Consider the following 23780-nt stretch of genomic DNA (forward strand, 5'->3'; position numbering starts at 1 on the left):
TTATGATTCTGTTTAATTTGAAGCTATTGAATAATTGATATTGGCAAGGGTTAAAAATGATAAAAGTTATAAAAAGCGGTATAAATTAAAAAAAAAGGAAATTTATCCAACTGATTCATAATGTTCTAATACTTCTACTTCCTCTTCTCCTGGTTCTTCTTCTTTTTCTTTACCTTCTAGCTCTTCTTCTTCTTGTTCTTCTTCTTCTTGTTCATCCTGGGTGCAAGTAAATTGACCCAATAATGACACATCGCATGGCTCCTCGATAGAATCAAATGAACCCTCAATTGTTGGTGATTCAACATTGGAGCACGAGCGGTTTTGACAATTAGTGCATGCTACCGAATAAAACAGTCCAACTTTTTTGCAACCACATTTAGCGCTACATCCCTTTTTACAGTTACAAAAAATTGTGTTCAGGAGTTTTTCCGGCGCAGGTGGGAATAAAGTTTGAATTGGTTCTAATGAACAGTCGACTAATTTCCATCCCCAGTCTTTTGGATCTAGCTGATAACCAAGCCACACTTGAACTTGGTAAGGGACCGTTCAAGTATTACGTATCGCAGGTTGGGGGGGGGGGGTCAAAAATCTTTAAAAATTGCGTTACGCAATAGTTAAGCCCATTAGAGTCCGTTACGTAGGGGGAGGGAGGGGGGGTCAAAAATCTTCAAATATCGCGTTACGTAATACTTGAACGCTCCCTAATATACTCGAAAAAGATGTTGATGAGCAGCCGCTGAGGTTGGAGGAAGACAAGATAATTGCACTTGTTTTTTATTTCGAGTATTTTTAAAGAAACATGCATATCGAAACTTATCTAAGCACGTAGTTTTTTTCGGCGCTCCATACATAAAGAGAAGAAAGCAAATTCCGTTGGAAATAACTTCTTGTGGAGCTGAATTAGTTTTTTTAAACTTCAGCACATTTAAGTAAAATTAGGTTTAACACGTATTTTCACTCCGGAGTAGTACTCAAGACTAATTAATACCTCGAGGGTGTCATCTACCTGAAGGATTCCGCCACCCAGGAAGATAACGGTGTAATTTGCATAATAATAAACAAACTAAATTTGTATAAAGTTTATTGTATATTGAAATGTTTATTAGTACTTAGCAATAAACATTTCGCCTAGAAAGTTCGATTTCATTATTATGTTCAAACCCTTTTGAGAAAAGAATAGGTAGGGTGATTAGATTAGCCGACGTACCTATAGAACGTGTTTATTCCGACAAAACCCATCTTTACAAATTGAATAAGACGCATAAGTAAGAAGAATTATTATAAGTTAATCCTTTGTCATATCAATTTACTATTTTTGTTGGGAATAAGCCGTAAAATTGAAATAATAATTCCTATTACTTTCGCGTTAGCTTCACTTTTTTAAAGATTTTTTTGTTGGTACTGTAATATAATACAGCTTATACATTGCACCCCTCGGTAGACCGCAAGCTGTATAGTAGAAACATTATCTTATAATATCTTATATTATTATGTGTAATATAAGTTAAGTTGACCGATAGAATATTCTGTTTACTTGTATTACAGCTTCAGTGATGTATACAGGGTGTTTCATTAATAATTGTCCATATAGTAACTGGAGAAACCTCAGCACAAAATACGAAGATTTAACCTAAAACACTTAAATAAAATATCGTCCCTTACTGAGTTACAGGGTGTTTTATCTAAAAATTTAAAAACTATTTTTGCTCAGCATTTTAAAACTATTTGACGCATCCTTTTCATACTTGGCAGAAAGTGCAACTACTAGACACCCTACTAAACTATGATAAACAAACGTTTCTAGCTACTGCCAGAGGCGTACGACAGGGGATGGTGAATGGTTGATCCTTCTCACATTCTACGCCACTGGAGGAATTACTATTTTAGTGCCATTTTTAGATTTTCCAATACTTTCTACGTAAATAATATACTCTTCATTGGTAACGATAAAGTCATTAGTTTTCGATATATTTGAAGTAAAATATGAAACGGCACAGTTATTTTGATTAATTTATGAGATGATTCATATGATTAAAATTTAAAAATTATTTGTACCCAGTACTTTAAAACTATTTGGCGTATTGTTATCATACTTGACAGAAAGTGTAGGTACTGTACACCCTACTAAATTAAGATAAATAAACGTTTCTAGCTTCTACCAGAGGCGTACGACAGGGGATAGAGACTGGTTGACCCTTCCCAAATTCTACGCCACTGACGAAATTGGTATTTCAGTGTAATTTTTTGATTTTGCAATACTTTTTATGTAAATAATATACTCTTCATTCGTAACGATAAAATGATTAGTTTTCGAGATATTTGAAATTAAAAATGAAGCGACACAATACATTAATCAAAATAACCGTGTCGTTTCATATTTAACTTCAAAGATCTCGAAAACTAATGACTTTATCGTTACGAATGAAGAGTATATTATTTTCACAGAAAGTATTGGAGAATCCAAAAATTGAACTAAAATAGCAATTTCGGCAGTGGCGTAGAATTTGGAAAGGGTCAACCATTCACTTTCCCCCGTCGTACGCCTCTGGTAACAGCCAGAAACGTTTTTTAACATAATTTAGTAGTTTGTACAGTACTTATACTTCCTGCCAAGTATGAAAAGGATACGTCGAATAGATTTAAAATGCTGAGCAAAAATAATTTTTAAATTTTTAGATAAAACACCCTGTAACTCAGTAAGGAACAACATTTTATTTAAGTGTTTTAGGTTAAATCTTCGTATTTTGTGCTAAGGTTTCTCCAGTTACTATATGGACAATTATTAATGAAACACCCTGTATACGTGGTGTACTAATACATAAATATGACGATTAGGACTCTTTCAACTCTTTGAATTGTTGTATTTCAAAAACGGTGGCTCGTACGAAAAAAAGTGTTAAGATATTTTTTATAGATAATTATCTAATCTACATTTTTTGTTAGCACTAATTTTATGATAAAACTTACCGTTTCGCCGAAAATCGCTAAAAACCATATTTGGTGACCTTTGACCCCGCGTAATTTTTTTAGCTCGGGTCGGATTTATGAGGACTTTTTAGATTTCATTTATGATGGTATTTTGAACAATTCTGCCAATTTTCAGCTTGATGGTAATTATTGTAACCTCACTCCTATGTTTGAGTCTAACTAGACCGGTCTACTTGCGGAGTGCCGACAGAAGTGAATACTTCTTATAGATTCGATTTATTTTATTTAATTAATTTTGTTTAATTGTATTTAATTTTATCTAAGTTTATCTAATTGTAACTACAGTAGACTCGCGATTATCCGAGGTAACTGGGACCGTGACTACCTCGGATACGGAAAAACTCGGTTAACACTGAGATTGATTTTATTGATAGAAAAACACGTAAATAATGAAAACTGTGGATATTTTAATGACAAAACTAATACAGTACTGTCTATAAAAGATAAAGACATTTACCTTATCAATATTACTGTTTAAAAAAGTCTTTGATTGATTATTGCGTAAGTTTCATTCCTCTTTTTGAGGCGTCGATGTTGAGCCAAGGTTGAAAGTTGTAACTCACCAGTTATGACTTTTGCCTCGGTTAACCGAGACTCGGATAATCGCGAGTCTACTGTTTTTTTGATTGTGGAAAATTTACTTTTTTTGTGGCGGATATTCTTGAGTTGGGGTTGATTTCATGTAATCGAATCGAATGAACTATCTTTCAGTAAAGTCGTCCCAGAAACGCAACTCATAAATATTGGCAATATCATTTTAAAGTCTTATAATTTAAAATATATAATATATTTGAATTGCCGATATAAATGAGTCAGATTAAATAAATTATTAGAAGAATTTTTTACTAAGCAACAACATTTTTGTTTAATTTAGTAATATTTTGTATTTCGACAACGACATCCGATTTGGGCGTCGAAACGTTAATAAAATTAGTTTTTCAATTTAATTGTGGCTTATTTCCCAATCAAAATAGTTAATTATAAAAATGCCACAAGGAAATACCTTCAGAATAACATTTATCTAATTTTATCTAATCTTATTCAATTTAATTAATTTTATGTAATTTTATTTCATTTTAATTGACTCTATTTAATTTCCTATCATTTTTTTTTTAATTTTATCTAATTTTATTTACTTTAATTAATTTTATTTAAATTTATTCTTATTTAATTTTAACTAAATGTATTCTTAAATTTAACACCTATACGGTTAAAACCATTCCGAACCCTGTCAATACTAGAAAATTCTGAATCTATATCTAGTTTATCTTAAAAAATGAGTCACACTTTATTTTTCTGAAAAACTGAACAAAACAACCCCTTTAGAGCCGTTTTACATGACCGAGATTTACTTCGAAACTGACGCTGATAACTACCATGAAAAATTATCTAATAAAAATATTAGATGTAAAACACAAGATTTACTCTGAAATTTCCCATGATAATTTTCAATATAAAAATTTAGAACCTGTTCTATATTCTAGAAAGTTTTCAGAGTAAACTGCGCGAATTTCTGCGCAGAACGTTAAATAATGCGGTGGTGTTTACGATAACCTTTATAATTACAACACATGCTTATTTGTTTATTCAGTGAAGTATCTTTGTTCAAATTAATTATTTTTGCACAATAATTTACTTCTCTGTCTAAATATATTACTAAAAAATAAACAAATGAATGAATAGCTTATGAATGGTAGCTTATAACCTTAAAATGTCATTTTACATTTCTTCTTTTCTTATGTTACCTCTAACTTATGTTTTCTTTCAATGGTGGCCTTTTATTTATAAAAAAATTATATTTAATGTCAGTCACATTACACACTACGCATGCGTTTCACAACAATTATATTAATATTTAACTATAGGTGTAAAACAAGGAACAATGGAAACATTGTATAATTTAGCTAACCACCCTAAAGCCAGTCAAGAATTGAAAATTCGGAATCTATAGTTACCTAACAATAAAACACTGAAAACTTTTGTTTTCACTATTGTGTGGAAATAGTGAAAACAAAAGTTTTCAGTGTTACTCAAACTTTCTATTTCCCAGACTGTCTTAAATTTTCCTTTCTTATTATGTTCCGTTTGTATAATTCTTGACATCCTAGAGCTACTACGATGATGTATTTTGAGAATACACTAGAAGAATCACAAAGCGGATTTAGAAAAAGAAGAAGCATACAAGACCATATTATATGCACAATGAAACAAATAACAAAAAAGATTATACAACAGAAAAAATATATATTTTGGATTTATAGATGTAGAGAAAGCTTTCGACAAGGTACCAAGAAGAAATTATGGGGTATATTATTGCACAGAACAAACATCGGAAAGTAGGATGATAATATTGATGAAAATATACAAAAATAACAGAAATCGTGTTACACCCAAGAATAGACTACCAATATTATTCAAGACTCAAAGCGGAATAAGGCAAGATGAAAGGTTAAAAACCCTGAATTAACACTGGTGAAATAATAAAGCAATGTTCAAAACAAATGAAAAAACTATTTGTCAGACACAGGCATTTAAAAAGAACACAAACCTCAGAAAAAGAAAAATGAATAACCATTTTCAATTGTGCTGGTTGTGCTGGTTTTTAGTTTTTTTTTCTCAGAAAAAGAATTTGCAAATGACATAATAATCATGACCGAAATTTGAAAACAACTGCAAAAGAAAAGAAGAGATATGAGATTCGACATTAAAAGAATATTAACAAAAATAAAACAAATGGAATGGTAGTAAGTGAAGAAATGCAACAAATAAATATACATATCGGTAGAACATACAAAGAAAGTAAATAGTTTTAAATATTTTAAGACTTGAGTCTTAAAATCCAGTCGAAGACGTGAAAAATCATGATAAAAATTAACTAGAAATAAATAACAGAACAGATAAGACACTAAGAAGATACTATGCAATGAACAAAGCTTTTATAAATAACAAAGAAGTTTCAGAATGGAAAAAATAAATGTGTTCAAGTCTATATACAGACCAAAACGAATGTTTGAATGTGAATCATGGACCCTAAACAAAAAATAAAAATTTTAAATCCAAGCAGAAGAAATGAAATCTCTCCGAAGGGTTAAAGGTGTCAAGCCAATGAACAAATACAGTGATAAGGAAAGAGCTAGAATTAGACTCGTATATAGAAAAAAGAAATTGGTAGGGACATCTACAAAGAATGAAAGACTTGAGACCAGTTAAATGAATATGGCAAACGAGGATAGACCCACTAATTACAAAAAGCAACAGACATTTTGAGAATGACAACAGGGCTTTGATTTATCTCTCCTAACTATTGACACCAATGTTTCCACCTAATGAGTATGCGAATGGACTTATCTTTTCACATCCTATCCTGTAGCACCTCGCACCATTGATTAAAACCCCGAACTTCCTGTATAACATTAATTTTTCCAAACAAAAAATGGGACATCCTGTATACAACAATAACAATCTTAAAATTAGGTGAGTCAGTGTATTTTTTTTAATTTGTTGCTTATAAAGCAATCTATAACAGCTAAGATTTACTGAGTCGGAAATGGCAATAATATAATGAACTGAGAGCAATAAACTTCTTAAACTTGAAAACTCAAGGCTACAACAATGACATCATCTAGTGTAGCTAACAACCAAATTAACAGGTTTAAAAGATAATATAATTATTTATAAATTTTGTGTTTACATATTTGAATTTTATTTATGCTATAAAATGATTTTGGTAATGTTATGAAAAAAGACCATCCTAAATTTAACAAAGAACCATTTTCGCGACCGGTATTTTGTAATGAAGCATCTTCCTGAGGTTTTGTCTGTGACTGCCACAGACATAATCCTAATCAAAGGCGATACAGAAAAACAATCAAACAAGATTACTGAGAATGAAATATTGGAAAACGATAACATCGAGGGAAGCTGGAAAAAATCAAAAATAAAATAATTAATGCAGCAACAGAATCACTCTTGGAGAGACCAAAGTAACGAACACTAACATCAAAAAAGAACACCTCATGGTTTAGAGAGGAAGTGAAGATAAAATGTGAAGAAAAGAAAAAAGCCTTTTTACAATACCAGGGCCGTCTTAACCCGGGGGTGCAAGGGGTGTGAGGCACCCGGGCGCCAAGTCCAAGGGGCGCAAGCTGAAATCTTGCTAGGCTCAAACTTACCCTTTTGTCCTTAAAAAAACTACAAATAACAAAAACATACAAGTGCACTTTCGATATTTTTTACAAAGGCTATTAATGCTTACTACATACCTACGATATGGAAATGAAATATGAAACCCATTTAGATTATCCTGACAATAATTTCAAAAAGGTGACGCATATACTATTTTGACCAATATTGAATGTCGAGTGACAATGAATCACCATCTTGTAAGATTTGAAATTTATAATTTTTCTTTCATGGAAAGTATTATTGTTTTGGAGAAACTCCGAAGAAAACTTAAAAAACAACACAATTTTTAAATTTACAAAAAAAAAACTAGTGCTTGGAAATAGATCTGATATAGATGGTGAAGATTTATTCCTTGAGTTAGAATTGTTACCAATATTTTTAAAAAATATAGACACAACTCCACTCGATACTTTAATGCCCGGTTGCACCAACAGATCTTAGGCTTAAGTCGAGAATATCATAAGAATTAATATAATATAATTATAATATATTATAATAAGAATACCATAATATAATAATAGATATAATTGATAATAAGGTAAGAATCTAAAATTATGGGTCAACTTAAGTGATACTCAAGAAGGCCCTATCTATAAGTAGAGCTTAGGTAAGCTGGAGCCTAAGATCTGTTGGTGCAACCAGGCATAAGGCATATTCTAAAATAATTTACTCTCCGTTTTCCTAAATATTTCTACATGTCTAAGGATATATTCAACACTTCCAGATAAATAGCTGAAGGAAAAAGGTCTTTTTCTAAACTTAAATTGATCAAAAATAATTAACTTTAATAAGTACCTACCTATCCGGACCGTGCAAGTTCGGCAAAGCGACCCCTATTTCTACGCTCTGTACTTTTATTCGCACTTTTAATTATATTGGCCAATTATATTAGTCCTGGTTACTGGATAATTGTCAAGGCCATAGTCCAAAAAAATAGTAAGAAGAAAAAATAAGATTCAGGTTATGTTATGAAAACGTGAACAATTGTATGTAGTAAATAAAATTAGTTATTAAAATGCAGTACTGCACTCAAAATACAATTAATTAAATTTACCTTTATATTATAATTGCATATCATATCAATATTGTGGAGCGATATAATATAATGTTTCTGCTTCAATGACAGAAGGTATGAAATATACGTCAATTTGACAATTTCAATTTCAATTGACAATATGAATTATTTAAGATAGTTGCAATATTTCTCCGCGACTCGCGCACGGTCGTTTCTCGTTTCCCATCCAAGTACTTGCACACCGTGAATAGAAAAGCAAGTAAAAATGGATATCGCAGAAGCAGTAAAAACTTTTGCCAACTTAAAAGCTAGAAAAGTTGACTTTGATATACTATAAAAAATATGGTATAGTTTATAAGATTGATCTTTTTTGAATACTGAAACCATGTTTTTTAATATACAAGGTGGGCCAAAGAAAACAGTTCACATCGATATTTGACAGTATAGTTATTAGATTTTAAGGAAATGCAGAAATATTTCGATTTTTATTTTTATATTGCAATTTTCTGGCATATATTTCATACTGGTGATGTCATCCATCTGAGCGTGATGACGATGACATAATCGATCATTTTTTTTTAAATGGGAATAGGAGTCTTGCGTAGTTCATTTGAAAAGGTGTTCAATTCCCTATTCAGTAATATAAACATTAATATCATTATTTATACAGGGTGGCAAAAAATAATTTTTGAATTAAATTAATTGACGCAAAAAGAAGAATGTATGCAATTTATTAACTCAAAATACATTGTACTGCTGTCAGAAAATAGAAAAATGTTTATTTTACAAATAAACATTTCTTTTCGCTTACATGAAATCACAAACAGCTTCCCAGCTACCTCTTGGCAGTTTGAACATTTAATTTAAGCCAAAAGCAATGTTTATTTGTCAAATAAACATGCTTTTCTATTTTCTGACAGCAATAGAATGTATTTTAAGTTAAATAAATTACATAGATTCTTCTTTTTCTGCCAGTTAATTTAATTCAAAAATTATTTTTTTGTGCAATCCTGTATAAATAAAGATATTAAAGTTTACATTGCTGAATAGAGAATTGAACATCCTTTTAAATGAGCTACCATACACGATCCCTATTCCGATTTAAAAAAATCGTCGATTATGTCATCATGCCTAGATGGATGACGTCACTAGTATGAAATGTATATCAAAAAATTGTAATTTAAAAATAAAAATTGACCTGTTTCGGCATTTCCTTAAAATCTAACAACTACTGCCAAATATCGAGGTGGACTGTTTTCCTTGGCCCACCCTGTATAAATAAAGAAAGCAAACATAATTAGTTTTAATTTTAGCGTACCTATAAACTATAGAATCTTCTGACAAAAGGGGGCGTAAAGATGAGTCTTGCACCCCGGCGCCGTGTATGGTTAAGACGGCTCTGTACAATACAAAACACAGCAAACGCAACAGGCATAAAATCGCTATAAACGAATCAGAAATAAAACGAATACTTTTGTCAGACAAATAAACTGTCAGAATTTCTCAAAATAGATGAAATAAGACTTCTACCAAACACAAAAAGATATTATGGAGAATGATTAGAGGACAAAAAATCCCGCATAAAGTGCGTGCCTCCTAGTGGCGGGATACGGGCAACAATACATTGGCTTATAGGGCAGTCCTTACAGTAGGGATCCTGGCCTATACAGAAAAATGCAGGCGGGTGTGGGGTAATACTGCACTTTGGTTGCATTGGTGGTGTATTGGCTAAACGTGCAGGGCAGGGTATGGTGCTGATAGAAAAGGCATTCAGGCATCAAATATCCAAAAAATCTTTTCAGGCCATAATAATGAAAAGACCTTCTCCAAACGCAATAAAAACTTATACTGAAATGATGGCATCTCCGGGTGAGGACTATCTCAGGGGGAACACCATTACAGGTTAGAAAAATCAGGATAGGGTCTTGGAATCTTGGTAGTCTTACAGGTAAGAGTCTGGGAGTTAGTGGATGCGCTCAAACGAAGAAGAGTTCAAATTGCTTGTATTCAAGAAACTAGGTGGAAAGGACAAAGGGCGAAAGAACTAGGTGATGGATATAAATTGTGGTATGTAGGGAGTAGTAACACTAGAAATGGAGTTGGTATAATTGCTGATGGTGAAATGAAAGATAACGTAGTAGAAGTTGTAAGAACGAGTGATAGAATGATGTCAGTGAAATTGGTAATTGATAAAGAGGTATTGAATGTTGTGTGTGTGTATGCTCCTCAAACAGGCCTGGGTGAGAATGAAAGAAGAGCTTTCTATGACCAATTAGGAGACGTACTGAGTGATATTCCAGCAGAGGAGAAAGTTATAATAGGAGGTGATTTCAATGCACATGTGGGCCAAGCCAAGACAGGATATGAAACAATACATGGGGGATTAGGCTTTGGAACTAGAAATGAAGCTGGAGATGACATGCTAGAATTAGCAACAGCATTGGATATGGCGATTGTTAACACATTCTTTAAAAAGAGAGAAACTCAACTTATTACCTACAAAAGTGGACATCAATCCCAAATAGACTACTTCATGATAAGGAAAGAAGACATGCGTGAATGCAAGGACTGCAAGGTAATAGTTAGTGAGAAAGTAAGCCAACAACATAAGCTGCTTGTTCTGGACATCGAAGTAAAAAGCGAAACTAAACAAAAATATCGGAGAGGACCACAAAAAATCAAGTGGTGGATGCTAAAATATGAGAAGGAAGGTTTATTCAGGAAAAGAATAGTAGAAAAAATATGTTGGAACACGAAAGGAAGCCTCAACACAATTTGGAGAAAAATGACCAATATTATTAGAGAGATGGCTATTGAAATACTTGGGAAAACGTCAGGAAAGAAGTTTGAGGATAAAGAGACTTGGTGGTGGTCAAATGAAGAATGAAGTACAAGGAAAAATAAAAGAGAAGGGAAAATTATATAAAAAGTGGCAAGAAACCAGATCGGATATAGATCTTCAAAACTATATGGTCGCCAAAAAGGAAGCGAAAGTAGCAGTAGCAAAAGCTAAAGCAGAAGCGTATTCAAACCTATACGATCAACTTGATACCAGGGAAGGCGAAGCAAAGATATATAAAATAGTCAAACAGAGAGCAAAGAAAGCAAGAGATTTTAATCAGATTAGATGTATCCGAGATGAAAATAATAAAATACTAATTCACGAAAAGGATGTCCAAAAGAGATGCGAGAAAGTATTTTGACAGTTTATTAAATGAAGAATTTGACAGACAGCAGACAGCCTGTCGAGTTAACGGAGACAGTAACAGCAATGGTTACCAGAATAACAAACGAGGAAGTGGCTCAAGCGCTTCAAAAAATAAAGAAAGGAAAAGCAGTAGGACCAAATGATATTCCTGGGGAAGTATGGAGAGCATTGGGAGAGACAGGAATAAGTTGGCTAGCAGGTCTATTTAACAGAATTATGGAAGTTGGACAAATGCCAGACGAATGGAGAAGCAGTATATTAGTACCTGTCTACAAAAACAAGGGAGACATACAACAATGCACAAACTACAGGGCTATAAAACTACTTAGCCACACCATGAAAATATGGGAGAGAGTAATTGATAGACGGATACGTGAAGAAACCGAAATATCCGATAATCAATTTGGCTTTATGCAGGGCAGATCAACAACAGATGCAATTTTCATTGTAAGGCAGCTGATGGAAAAATACAGGAATAAAGAGACCAACGCTCATATGGTATTCATTGATCTTGAGAAAGCATATGATAGAGTTCCTCGAGAGATTCTGTGGTGGGCACTCAATAAGAAAGGAGTCCCTGGCGAATATGTAAAGATTATGAGAGATATGTATGAGGGAGTAACGACTAGTGTTAGGACAGGTGTGGGAGAGACTGATAAATTTCAGGTGAAAGTAGGATTGCACCAAGGCTCGGTGCTTAGTCCTTATTTATTCTCATTAGTTTTGGACCAGATAACATCGAAACTACAGGGTAGTATTCCATGGTGCCTAATGTATGCTGATGATGTAGTGTTAATAGGAAATAGTGAAAGAGACTTAGAACAAAAACTGGAACAGTGGAGACAAGCTCTGGAGGAAAAAGGTTTAAAACTTAGTAGGACAAAAACAGAGTATTTGGAATGTTCATTTAAAGATGGAGTTACTACAAATAAAATGGTATCTTTGGATGGTGAAATGATTGTGAAAAGCAATAGTTTTAAGTACCTAGGATCGGTATTACAGAGTAATGGAGAAATAGATGGAGATGCATGCAGTAGAATTAGGGCTGGATGGATGAAGTGGAAAGAAGCGAGTGGTGTGTTGTGTGACAGAAAAATTCCAATGAAGTTGAAGGGAAAATTCTATAAAACAGCCAGAAGACCGGCTATGATGCACGGAACTGAATGTTGGGCAGTGAAAAAGAAAGAGGAACAACGAATGCATGTGGCGGAAATGAGAATGCTTAGATGGATGAGTGGAGTGACAAAGAAGGATAAAATTAGAAATGAGTATATTAGGGGAAGTCTAGGTGTGGCACCAATTGATGCCAAAATGAGAGAGCATAGGTTAAGATGGTTTGGTCATGTTCAACGTCGAGATGTTAATCACCCAATACGAAGAATAGCTGAAGTGCAGATTCCTGGAAGGAGTAGGAGAGGAAGACCAAAGAAGACCTGGGGGGAGACGATAAGGCAGGACATGTTGGTAAAGGGGATTAACATTGATATGACCCAAGATAGAATTGTGTGGAGAAATGCAATTAGGGAAGCCGACCCCGCATAGGGATAAGGCAAAGAGAATGATGATGATTAGAGGACAAAAAAAGATAAACGAAGTCGTAAAAATCAAACACATTCAGAAGGAAACATGGGCAGACTACTTTTATTCCCCATTTGCTAAAGGTGAAGATAATGAACCACCAACACCAGAAATGAGGATAAACGAACAAATAAACTTTGAGGAGGCAGATGTAAAGGAAGCATTAAACAAATTACAAAAAAAAAAAACAACAGGAGAAGACAGAATACCGAATGAATTCCTAAAGTATGGAGGACCAGATCTGATTTCCTGAGTCCTCTATTGTTGAACCTTATCATTGATGAAATAATAAAAAAAGTATGAATTAAAAAAGGATACCAAAGAGGAGAAAAACAACTTAAAATAATGTGCTATGCAGACGATGCAATACTAATCTCTCAAAGTGAAGGTGATTTACAACATATGCTGCACCAATTTAAGATAACTGCCAGAAAATTTAACATGTTAATTTCCCCAGAAAATATAAAATTCATGCTTATAACAGCAAATCTACTTCAGATGTAAATTGAACAAGTAATAAAGTTTAAATATCTAGGCATCACACTATCTAGCTACGAAAAGCTCGAAACAGAAGTGGAATATCAAGTGATTAAAGCAAACAGAGCCGCAGGATGCCTGAATGAAAAAATATGGCTAAATAAAAATATCAGGAAAAAATAAAAGACAGCAGAGATGAAAAGCCTTAGAAAGATACAGAGCTAGAAGTACAGATTTACAACAGAGATGCAAGGTGGAGAGTGTCAAGGACTGGGTAAGAAATAAAAGAGGAGAATGGAACTATCATATAAGACAAATGACAACACATAGGGCCGGTCTTTCAGTGCTGGGTTAACCTATTTATTTTTCCGTCACCGAAATATTCATGGTTAATCAGTTTTTCAGTACTAGGTTAGAGTTTAAACTCGTTTTAAGTTAACCAAGATTTTAACCGATCCTCGTTAGATGGTTTAACTCAGAATTTTTCGGTTACGCTTGCGCATGGGTGCAGTGAATGCATCAGATGTTTATTTTGAGTACACATTCTGCCTGACAGAAGAGATTAGTTGGGTTATGTTATTTTGTTTTTATCGCGGGAGGTATTCTACCTCCTTATTATTATAAGGAAATTATTTATTGTATATTATTATCGAAATTATAAATTATTATTGTTATTATATAGGAAGGAATTATAAGGACATATATTTAAATATATGTATTTATAACTGTAACAGGTACCTATGTTTACACATCTGTACCAGTAGTATTTTAAAAATGTCTAATTATAATGCTCTTCTGTTATGAAACCTAGGCAGACGTTATGAATGAACTAAATAAAGATTACGAACTTGATACTGCATTAATAATTTTTTTAATTTGGTTATGAAATTGTTTTTTATTTATTTTTCTGTCAAATTGATCATTATTTCTCGAATTGCACATGCGCAAGTACAGTTACTGCTGCCAACAGAAGAAAAAAGTGGTTAGCTAACCGAGATTTTCTTAACTTGGTTTAAGCACTGAAAAACGCTATGAGGGTTAAAATATTGGTTAAAATTTTAACTAGGTTAGCTAACCAAAATTTTACCCGGTCACTGAAAAACTGGGCCATAGAATATAGTAAATATTGCGAGGGACAGTTCCTAATAGGAAGACCACGAAAACGATGGAACAACAACTTACTGGAGGCACATTGAAATACGTAGTCTTATGAGACATATACATATACAGCTGGTTCCAAAAAAAACTGATACGACTCTTAAAGCGTATTTTGTAGAAAATTGAGCAGTGTACTTTCTTCTGCTTCTTCTTTTTGTTTTGGTCTCGCTGCAAGGCAATAACCAGCACGATTTATTGGCGATCTTGATGTAGTCTGGCTCTAAGCCATATCAAAATCGCTGACTATGTTCTTGTAAAAAGCTTTTGATGAGGTGTGATATAATGAATATGAGTTTAATTATATTTAGTTTATTATATTTTAAAGGATAAATACTTATTATTTACATACTGTCACTGTCACTGCCAAATCTTAAAATTTGTCGATAACTTCAACCTCAAAAAATGGCTGTTTGTTTGTTTATTTTATTATTTGTCTGTCATAATAAATATAATATAATGTCAGACCAATCATACACTGCTCAAAATGATCAAATCTTACTAAGAGTCGTATCAGTTTTTTTAGGAACCTACTATAATTTTCATAAACCATATTTTTAGGATGGAATTAATTTCTAATAAAATAATGCAAATAAAAAAAAATAATGTTGCTGAAACTGCCGAATTTAGCAGTTCACAGTGCCACATTTTGTTTGTGATTTCATTCAAGGGCGATTCATTCTCTTCATAATAAATATACGAGGTCTGGCTATTAAATAACGAGACTGCGCGCGCAGAAGGCGTCCTAGAGGGGAAGAGTGGGAAACGAATGCAGCATTGGATAGCTGGAAGTGTCTACTCTTCCAGTACGAAAATACTTTTTTGTTGCTGTAATAGTATTTTTTCTGTAGAGGTTAGAAAAGAACGTGTTTTTTTCTGGTGCTGATAACAATGTGTGACGAAAAACATGAGCAACGGATTAATGTGAAATTTCTCGTTAAATTAAAAAAACTCCGACTGAGTGCTATAATTTGTTGAAAGAGGCCTATGGTGAGAATTCTCTAGCTCGTGCGCGTGTTTACGAATGGTATAAACGGTTTTCTGAAGGCCGAGAGAGCGCAGAAGATGACCAACGTCCAGGTCGACCTGTCTCTGTTTCAACTTCGCAAACTGTGACCAAAATAAATGAAATTGAGTGCGGGGATCGTCGTATAAGCATTCGGATGAATGCTGAGACTGTAAACGCCGATAAAGAAACTGTCAGAAAAATTTTACATGACGAATTGAACATGAAGAAAGTCTGTGAGAAGATGGTCCCAAAAAATTTGACCCCTGACCAAAAGCTCGTCCGTCAACAGATCTGCTCAGATTTTCTTGAGAGGTTACACGAAGAGCCTGAATTAATGGAAAACATCATCACTGGCGATGAAACCTGGATATTCAAATACGATGTTGAAACTAAGCGACAATCCATGCACTGGAAAATTCCTGCATCGCCAAGAATTAAAAAAGCAAGGATGTCGAAATCAAAATTTAAAGCCATGCTAATCGTTTTTTCGACATTAACGGCATCGTGATGACTGAATGGGTTCCAGAGGGTCAAACTGTAAACGAAACTTACTATTTGAAAGATTTGGCAACGCTGCGAGAGCGAGTTCGTAAGAAACGGCCGGAGTTGTGGAAAAACAAGTCGTGGATCTTGCACCAGAACAACGCACGCACACCTGCCCATAACGCGCTGTCTGTGAAGCGTTATTTAGCCGCTAGAGGCATTCCAGTGCTCGAACCCCCGCCGTGCTCGCCTGATGCAGCACCCTGTGACTTTTTCCTGTTTCCGAAGATCAAGTCTGCCTTAAAAGGAATCCGGTTCGAGTCGATGGAAGAGATGAAGCGAAAAACGGCGGAGCTCCTAAAAGCTCTAACAAAAGAAAACTTCCAGCATTGCTTTGACCAATGCAAAAAACGAATGGAATGGTGTTTGGCGAGGGAAGTGGAATATATTGAAGGAGAGCATTCGATTGTAGAATAATTTTTAAAATACAACTCTTTTTCATAAGCAGTCTCGTTATTTAATAGCCAGACCTCGTATTATTGTTGTATCAGCATTCCTTTTAAAATTAAAGTATGGGAACTATATTATACTGTTTTGTGTTTATATTACTTGGCAAAAACTCAAATAAACTAAAGATAATAAAATTGCAACCTAGCTTATTGAATTAAAGAATGAAATAAGACAGAAAAATCCAAGGTAAGACACATAATACCTATTCACAAGAAGGGAGACAAACAAATATGTCGGAACTATAGAGGAATATCGTTAATTAATACAACATACAAGATTATATCCATAATACTGTTTAGAAGATTAACTCCATACGCAGAGGAAATAATAGGCGACTACCAAAGCGGATTCAGACCGGGAAGGTCGACTATAGACCAGATCTTCGTCCTACGCCAGGTGTTGGAAAAAAACTGGGAATTCAACCGCGATGTACACCAAATCTTCGTGGACTTCAAACAAGCTTACGATTCTGTTAGCAGAGAAGCATTGTGGGAGACTATGGTAGAAATGGGAGTACCTGGAAAACTGGTACAATTGGCAAAGGTGAGCACGGAGAACGCTTCCGCACGAATCAGAGTTGAATCAGAATCACAGGACTTAGACAAGGAGATCCTCTCGCCCCCCTGCTGTTTAACTTCGCACTGGAACATGCAGTAAGGAAAGCTCAGCCACAACTGACGAACGGATTTGCCGCCCAAGGATCAAAAATACTATTAGCCTTTGCGGATGACGTGGACACAATTGCACAATCCACCAGAGATGCAAAAGAAGTTTTCACCCTATTCGAGAACGGAGCCAAGGAAGTTGGTCTTAAGGTCAACGAGGACAAGACCAAGTACATGGTGGTTACGAAGAACCCAAGACCAAGGGTTAGACAAAACGTAACAATTAATGAATACAATTTTGAAGTCGTCAAAGAATTTAAGTACTTGGGAGCGATCATAACATCTGAAAATAACTATGAAAAGGACGTGGCAGCCAGAATTATTGCAGGAAACAGGGCATATTACTCGTTAAGGAACCTACTTAAATCAAAAATACTCTCAAGACCAGCAAAAATAAGAGTATATAAGACAATAATTCGTCCCACAATAACGTACGGAAGCGAAACCTGGACTCTGAATCAGCGGGAAACAACAAAATTACTGGTACTTGAAAGAAAGATACTGCGGACTATCTATGGGCCTTGCAGAGAAGAGACAACAGGAGAATGGAGAAGAAGACACAATGATGAACTCCAGACAATATACGGAGATGAAAACATAGTACGCTACATTAAATCAAACAGAATACGATGGGCGGGTCACGTACTAAGATCAAGTGACGAAAGACTTCTAAACGCCACATTCTGGGAAAGGCCCGATGGAAAAAGGTCAGTTGGTCGCCCAAGAAAGAGATGGAAGGACGCAGTAGCCAGCGATCTACGCAAAATGGGAGTACAGCAATGGGAAATAGCTGCTCAGGACCGACAACAATGGAGGGAAATAGTAAACGCGGCCAAGACTCACATAGAGTTGTAGAGCCAAATGATGATGAAGACACAATGGGACAGAGCTAGAAGTACAGATATATGACAGAGATGCAAGGTGCAGAACATTAATAACTAGGTAAGAAACAGAAGAGTCGAATGGAACGAATGACAACAAATAGAATAGCAAGTACAGTTCCACAAAAGGAAGACAATCAATGGGAAGATTTTAACATGGTAATTTTCACAAAAGACAAAATGCATGATTATACCAGCAAATCTACTAAGATGTAAATTAAAACAATAGATAGTAGATGACAGTAATTAAGAGGGGATGATACATAAAATACTTCAGCTTTTACAGTAGGCTAAAATTTTTCAATGCAATCAGCCCTGTGATGTATCAAACACGTTATAAATACCGTGCACGTTATCCTGCATTTACGTTAAATTCTACAAATTGATGTGATGTATGATAAATAACGTTTCTCAAAAACGTTATCTGATAACATAACAGGTTCATTTTAACGAGACCTATTTAACCTCTTGTTATAAAATAACGGGTGGTAAAAAGAATGAATAAATATAAAAAATGGACAATTTAGTCCAGAATTTTGTCAGATTGTAAACGTCGGGTGATTAAAATTTGATGCTATTAGAAGGTTTGTTAAAGTTATCTTTTATAAATACAGTAGAGCGTCGATTATCCGAACTAATTGGAGGACAGGGGTGTTCAGAAAATCGATTTTATTGGATGATCGAACTGTATTGATTTAGGAATACTATTTATCCATAGGCGAATGAAAGCATTATTTACATACATACATGATACATGTTTATCTTTACTGATAAATACGAATAATTTTCTTCTGCCGAAGCAATCCTACCTGTTTATGAGCGGCAGGATTACTTGTTTTTTAACCATGTGTCTGACAAAGTATTTCAGAATGCATTAAAAAATATGAAATTTGATTTTCGGTGTCAGTTTGCCGTCACAAACTATATGCAACAAAGCTAAAACTCACTGGAATCTTGGGAGGAGAAACAGGCTCTCCCCGGGAAGTTTTGAGTAAACCGCTTATATACAGCATCATCTAAATCTGTATTTAAGGCAAGTTTTATCGTATTACGATTTGTGGATCCGTCAGAAGAATTAAGCCGGAACATAAAGTTACTTATGTCCGTCTTTTGTTTTTTTATCCGCCTTACCAGCCTACCAACTTTGTATTCATTAGATAAATTCTTTACATGTTCACCTCACTCTGACCGTTTGTAAATCTCGTGTTTATTTTTCATAGAAAGGACAATACGCTTATGTTTAGGTATTTTCAATCGAGTTTTTACATGGCAAGTCAGGAGTTCGGATAAGTGGGCGTTCGGTTGATCGCCATTCGGATAATCGACGCTCTACTGTAGTGTATTATTTTTGGAGGTTATGTTATTTGTAATCAAAAACATTTTATTCATATAAATGAAGAAAACATGACAGAGACCAGTTTGGCCAGATTGGGTAAATCCATTTGAATGTTCGTTTTGTAGGTTATTTCAATCCTTGTTGAGCCATTTTATAACATAACAACACGACAAGCAAAAATTAAATAAAATGCACAATAGAAAGAACACCTCAGGGACCGAGGACCGGGAATTTCCAATAACATCTTGTCTTCGCTGCAAGCTGCATATTTATGTCTGTCTTCCTCTAACTTATTCCATTTCTGTATACTGTTATTCTTGTCGCGCAAGACGATACTTTACCGTTTTGAAAATAACATGCTAGATAATGTGCACGTTAAAAACATGATACACCACATCTAATTTTTGGCAACACGTTATACAGGCTGTTATAATCAAACCTTATGGTAACCTAATGTGTACACATTATTTATAATGGGTTTGATACATCATAGGGCTGAATATCATAATTTTTAATAAGTAAAAATAACAATTAGGAAAAAGTAGGTACATACCTGTATAGAACTTTGCAAAGTGGAGACATTTCTTAATAGCCTTTCCCTCTTGGTAAAGTCGGCAGATTCACTGGAGCTGTTTTTAGAAGACCCATCACTGCAACTGGACTCTGGTTCACTAGGTATTGAATCATTTTTCCAGAAAACAGTACTTTTAACTTCATTTATGCTTTTATCACTAGCTGTCTTGTCCTCAGCTATTTTAATATCATTTTCTTGTTCCTGATTATCACATTTCTTTTCACCTTCGGGAAAAATGGCAAATGGCTGCCCTAATACTATTGAAGCACTACGACAAACGTGTTTCACTCTGGGCCCTTTTAAATCAATTTTCTGTCTCTTAATATCAGAGTTAGTACCAGAGGGAACAGCTATAACTTGAGATTTCGGATTCTTGGACCTCACAGGCCTTTTCTTCATGGTTGCTTCTTGTGGCTTTTCTATTACCAATTTTGTTTCTACGTTTGCTTGCCATAATGATGGGGATTGAGTGTTACTTAAAGAAACGTCCAAACCTTGCATATATTTTGGCAACATCAAACTAAGGCCTTGTTTTAGAGAGGGCGGTAAGTAGAATGCACGAACACACAATTTAAGCCAACAAGCTGAGCATTTTGCCCTATAAGTACACTTGTTTAACTTCCATTGCTGGTTTCTTACTACGGGAGGTAAAAGGCAATTCCCTTGCCCTTTATTACACACCAAAGTTATTTGATTATTTTCGTTTCCACATGCTTGTCTTTTTATCATCCGTGCAATAAATTTTCTACATGATTCGCAGCTATAAATGTTGAACTTTCTAGCTTGCTTGATAAATCTAGATAAAAAAATACATAAAATGTAACAAAAACTTTCCTGATTATTCCACAAATGTTTTCAAACTACCACAAAAATACATCTTTATCCCATAATAATGTTTTTACTTATTAAAATGATTCACACACGTACCTATCTACTTCATTCACAGTTGCATATGAAAGTGAAACATGGATACTAACGAAAAGAGAAATAAATAAATTTCTGATGTGGGAACTTAAAATCCTTTGAGTGATATATGACCCTTGCAGAAATAGCATGGTAAACGAATCAAGGTACAGACACAATGAGTTGGAGTGTCTCTTCGGAGAGACAAAGGAGAATCTGGTGAGATGTGTAAAGGCCAATAGACAATATCGACGCTCGCAAATAAGAACATCGTAACTCATAAATCACAACTTTTCAGAAAACGAGTTCAAAGTTTTTTAGGTTTTTCATCGATACAAACTAAGTTTTTATTGATTTAAACGTAAATTTTGGCTAGAGCTAAAAGGGGATTCGTCTCTATATGTCTATTAATTAAGAAATTAAAAAAATACATAAATATTTGTAAATTTTACCTTAAAAAAACATACGATGTAAATATTTACTTATTTTGAAGCAGCTAATATCTTATCAAGAGATACAATATAACAGTTTCTCTTTTTTAAATTACTTATATCGTATGTGAAGATACGATGCAACTACTTGCTATTTCTGAAGTCACTAACATCGTATCTAAAGATACACAAAAGAAGACAAAGATAAATTTGACAATAGTTATTCATTATTTTGATTACTTTAAGATTTGAAGGTAGAAAAACTATTGTTTAAAAACATAAAAAACTGATTTTGGAAAAGAAATATGTACATTACAATGTAAATGTAATTAGTTTTCTTCATCATCTACATCTTCTTGGATATGTATTTGATGGGGAAGATTTTTGTAAAAGTTTTGATACATTTCAGGAACTCCGTGCTTGCATAGGTATTGCAAGTGATCATATTTTTTTTTTGAATTGGGAATCAAGTTTTTAGAGGCTTTGACTAAATTTTTAGGTCGACATATTAAAAGCTTCTTTATTCTTGTATTGCTTCTCTTGTTTAAGTCTAAAATACATTTTTCATTTTCATCTATAAAGTCATATTTTATTTTTATTTTTAACGGTTCTTCACTAGAGACTTATATTTCCCTTACATCATTCCATCTAACGCTTTTTCCGCTTTCATCAGTCTTCCAATTTCTATCATTTGTTACTAACTGTTTCAAATCATATACAATATCTTGGTTAACTTCTATTACGTTATAAGGTTCTCCAGTGACCTTTGCCATCTTAATAGGCATAATCCATTGGTCAGGAGTATATAATACGACTATACCTTTTTTTGTCGCTCTATTAATGCATGTACACTGTGTCCCTCATTTTGGGTCTGCCCTTTTTCTAAAAAACGGTGGATTATAGAAACTTTATATTTTTCCGCAGCATATACATACATTGCATAAACAAAACGATTTCGATTTTGTCCGGCGCAATTGTCTGTGTAGAATACAAACGTATTAACTCCATCTTGAATTTTGTGTTTTATATAATCCAGTACAAAACTTCCAATTTCGTTCGCTCCCAGCTTTGCAATTGTTTCGTGCCAGATGTAACAATGCCCCTGATTATTACCTATGTCAAATAGGGTTAAATTGTAGGTGCTATATTTTAGTTTATAAAAAATACTGACATCTTTGTAGGGGGTTACTAAAATCTTCTGTAAATCGTAAGAAGTCACGTTGAATGATTTGTCCCCTTTTGCATGCTGCTGGTCGTTGTCTTTTAATTTTCGTACAGCTTCTTTATTTTCTTGATGTTTTCTTTTCTCTGTCTCTAATTCTTCTGCTTTGTTACTATCTGAAAATAAAAATTTGTCACATATGTCACATTGATCTTTTTTAGGTACAAAGAATCCTATGTTAAAGTCATGTTCAAAAACATCTATACTGCCTGCAAGTAGCAATAGGAATTTTTTTATCTCTGGCCCAGTCAATGCACAATCTATACATTTGGGCTAAAGACTGGATATCAACTTGTAGGTATTGACGTTTTGAGTCCTTACGAATGTAGTGGGACTCAGTTGTGGGCAGAGACTCTATATGTTCTCTTATAAATTTTCTATTTTTTCTACTTTCGGATCTTTACTAGTAAATTTGCCTCTACTGTCTGGACTTCCTATTCCAAATTCATTTTTTTCAAGTTTGGCCATGACAGTTTGTACTCAAATGTCACTAATGTCAAGGGTGTTGAAAAAAAATTGTGTGCAAACTTTAACGCTCGATTCTCCAAATGTTAAGAAATATTTATTTCATTGTAAACTGACGCCGAGAATTTGTATTTCTAATAGTCTCTACTTTTTTTTGTTCTCTCGTTACATGTTTTGCTAAAAAGTCCATGTGCCTGTTTTGATTACCCAGAGCCCAAAATTTTTGAAAAATAGTTCTTTGATCTTCCGAAATTTTTGTGTAGAATTTCGTTCTACAATTTTTCTTTTCACAACTTTTTTTTATTTGCTAGGTTTTACTGTTTTCTTTGTAGAGTACGAGACATACTCTTGGCCCGAATTTCTTTTTCTTTTTGCTTCTTGAACTTTCCAGTTCTGTGGTTGTCTGTATCTTTCTCTACCGGGGGTCTTTGCTATATTCATTTGGGACTGATCCATCTCATTCGCACTTTCCAAAATCTCCGATGGACCCGCACTTAAGGACAAACTGGACTCCTTTTCAACAGTAAAATCATCAAATAAGGTTTGCTGTTGAATTTCAGTTTCAATGTGGAATAAAAAAAACTTTTAAGGCCTGTTCTTTTATACCTAGTTTAAAAAGAAAAAACTACACAGACAATTAAATACCGTGTATTTACTAGATATTTGTAAACAAAGACTAATATTATCGGAACTAG

The 23780-nt window shown here is 34.0% G+C and overlaps 1 protein-coding gene across 1 annotated transcript in view; it reads right to left on the bottom strand.

Annotated features, from left to right (window-relative positions):
• LOC126893446 (histone-lysine N-methyltransferase trithorax) overlaps nucleotides 1-23780 on the bottom strand; it is an 83549-nt gene that overhangs the window by 49570 nt on the left and 10199 nt on the right. Inside the window, exon 3 of the mRNA XM_050663648.1 lies at nucleotides 20044-20860. Coding sequence (XP_050519605.1) covers nucleotides 20044-20860 — 817 coding nt within the window. The remainder of the gene's footprint in view (nucleotides 1-20043; nucleotides 20861-23780) is intronic.

The sequence above is a fragment of the Diabrotica virgifera genome, chromosome 10, assembly GCF_917563875.1.
Source record: "Diabrotica virgifera virgifera chromosome 10, PGI_DIABVI_V3a".
NCBI classification, from domain to species: domain Eukaryota; kingdom Metazoa; phylum Arthropoda; class Insecta; order Coleoptera; family Chrysomelidae; genus Diabrotica; species Diabrotica virgifera.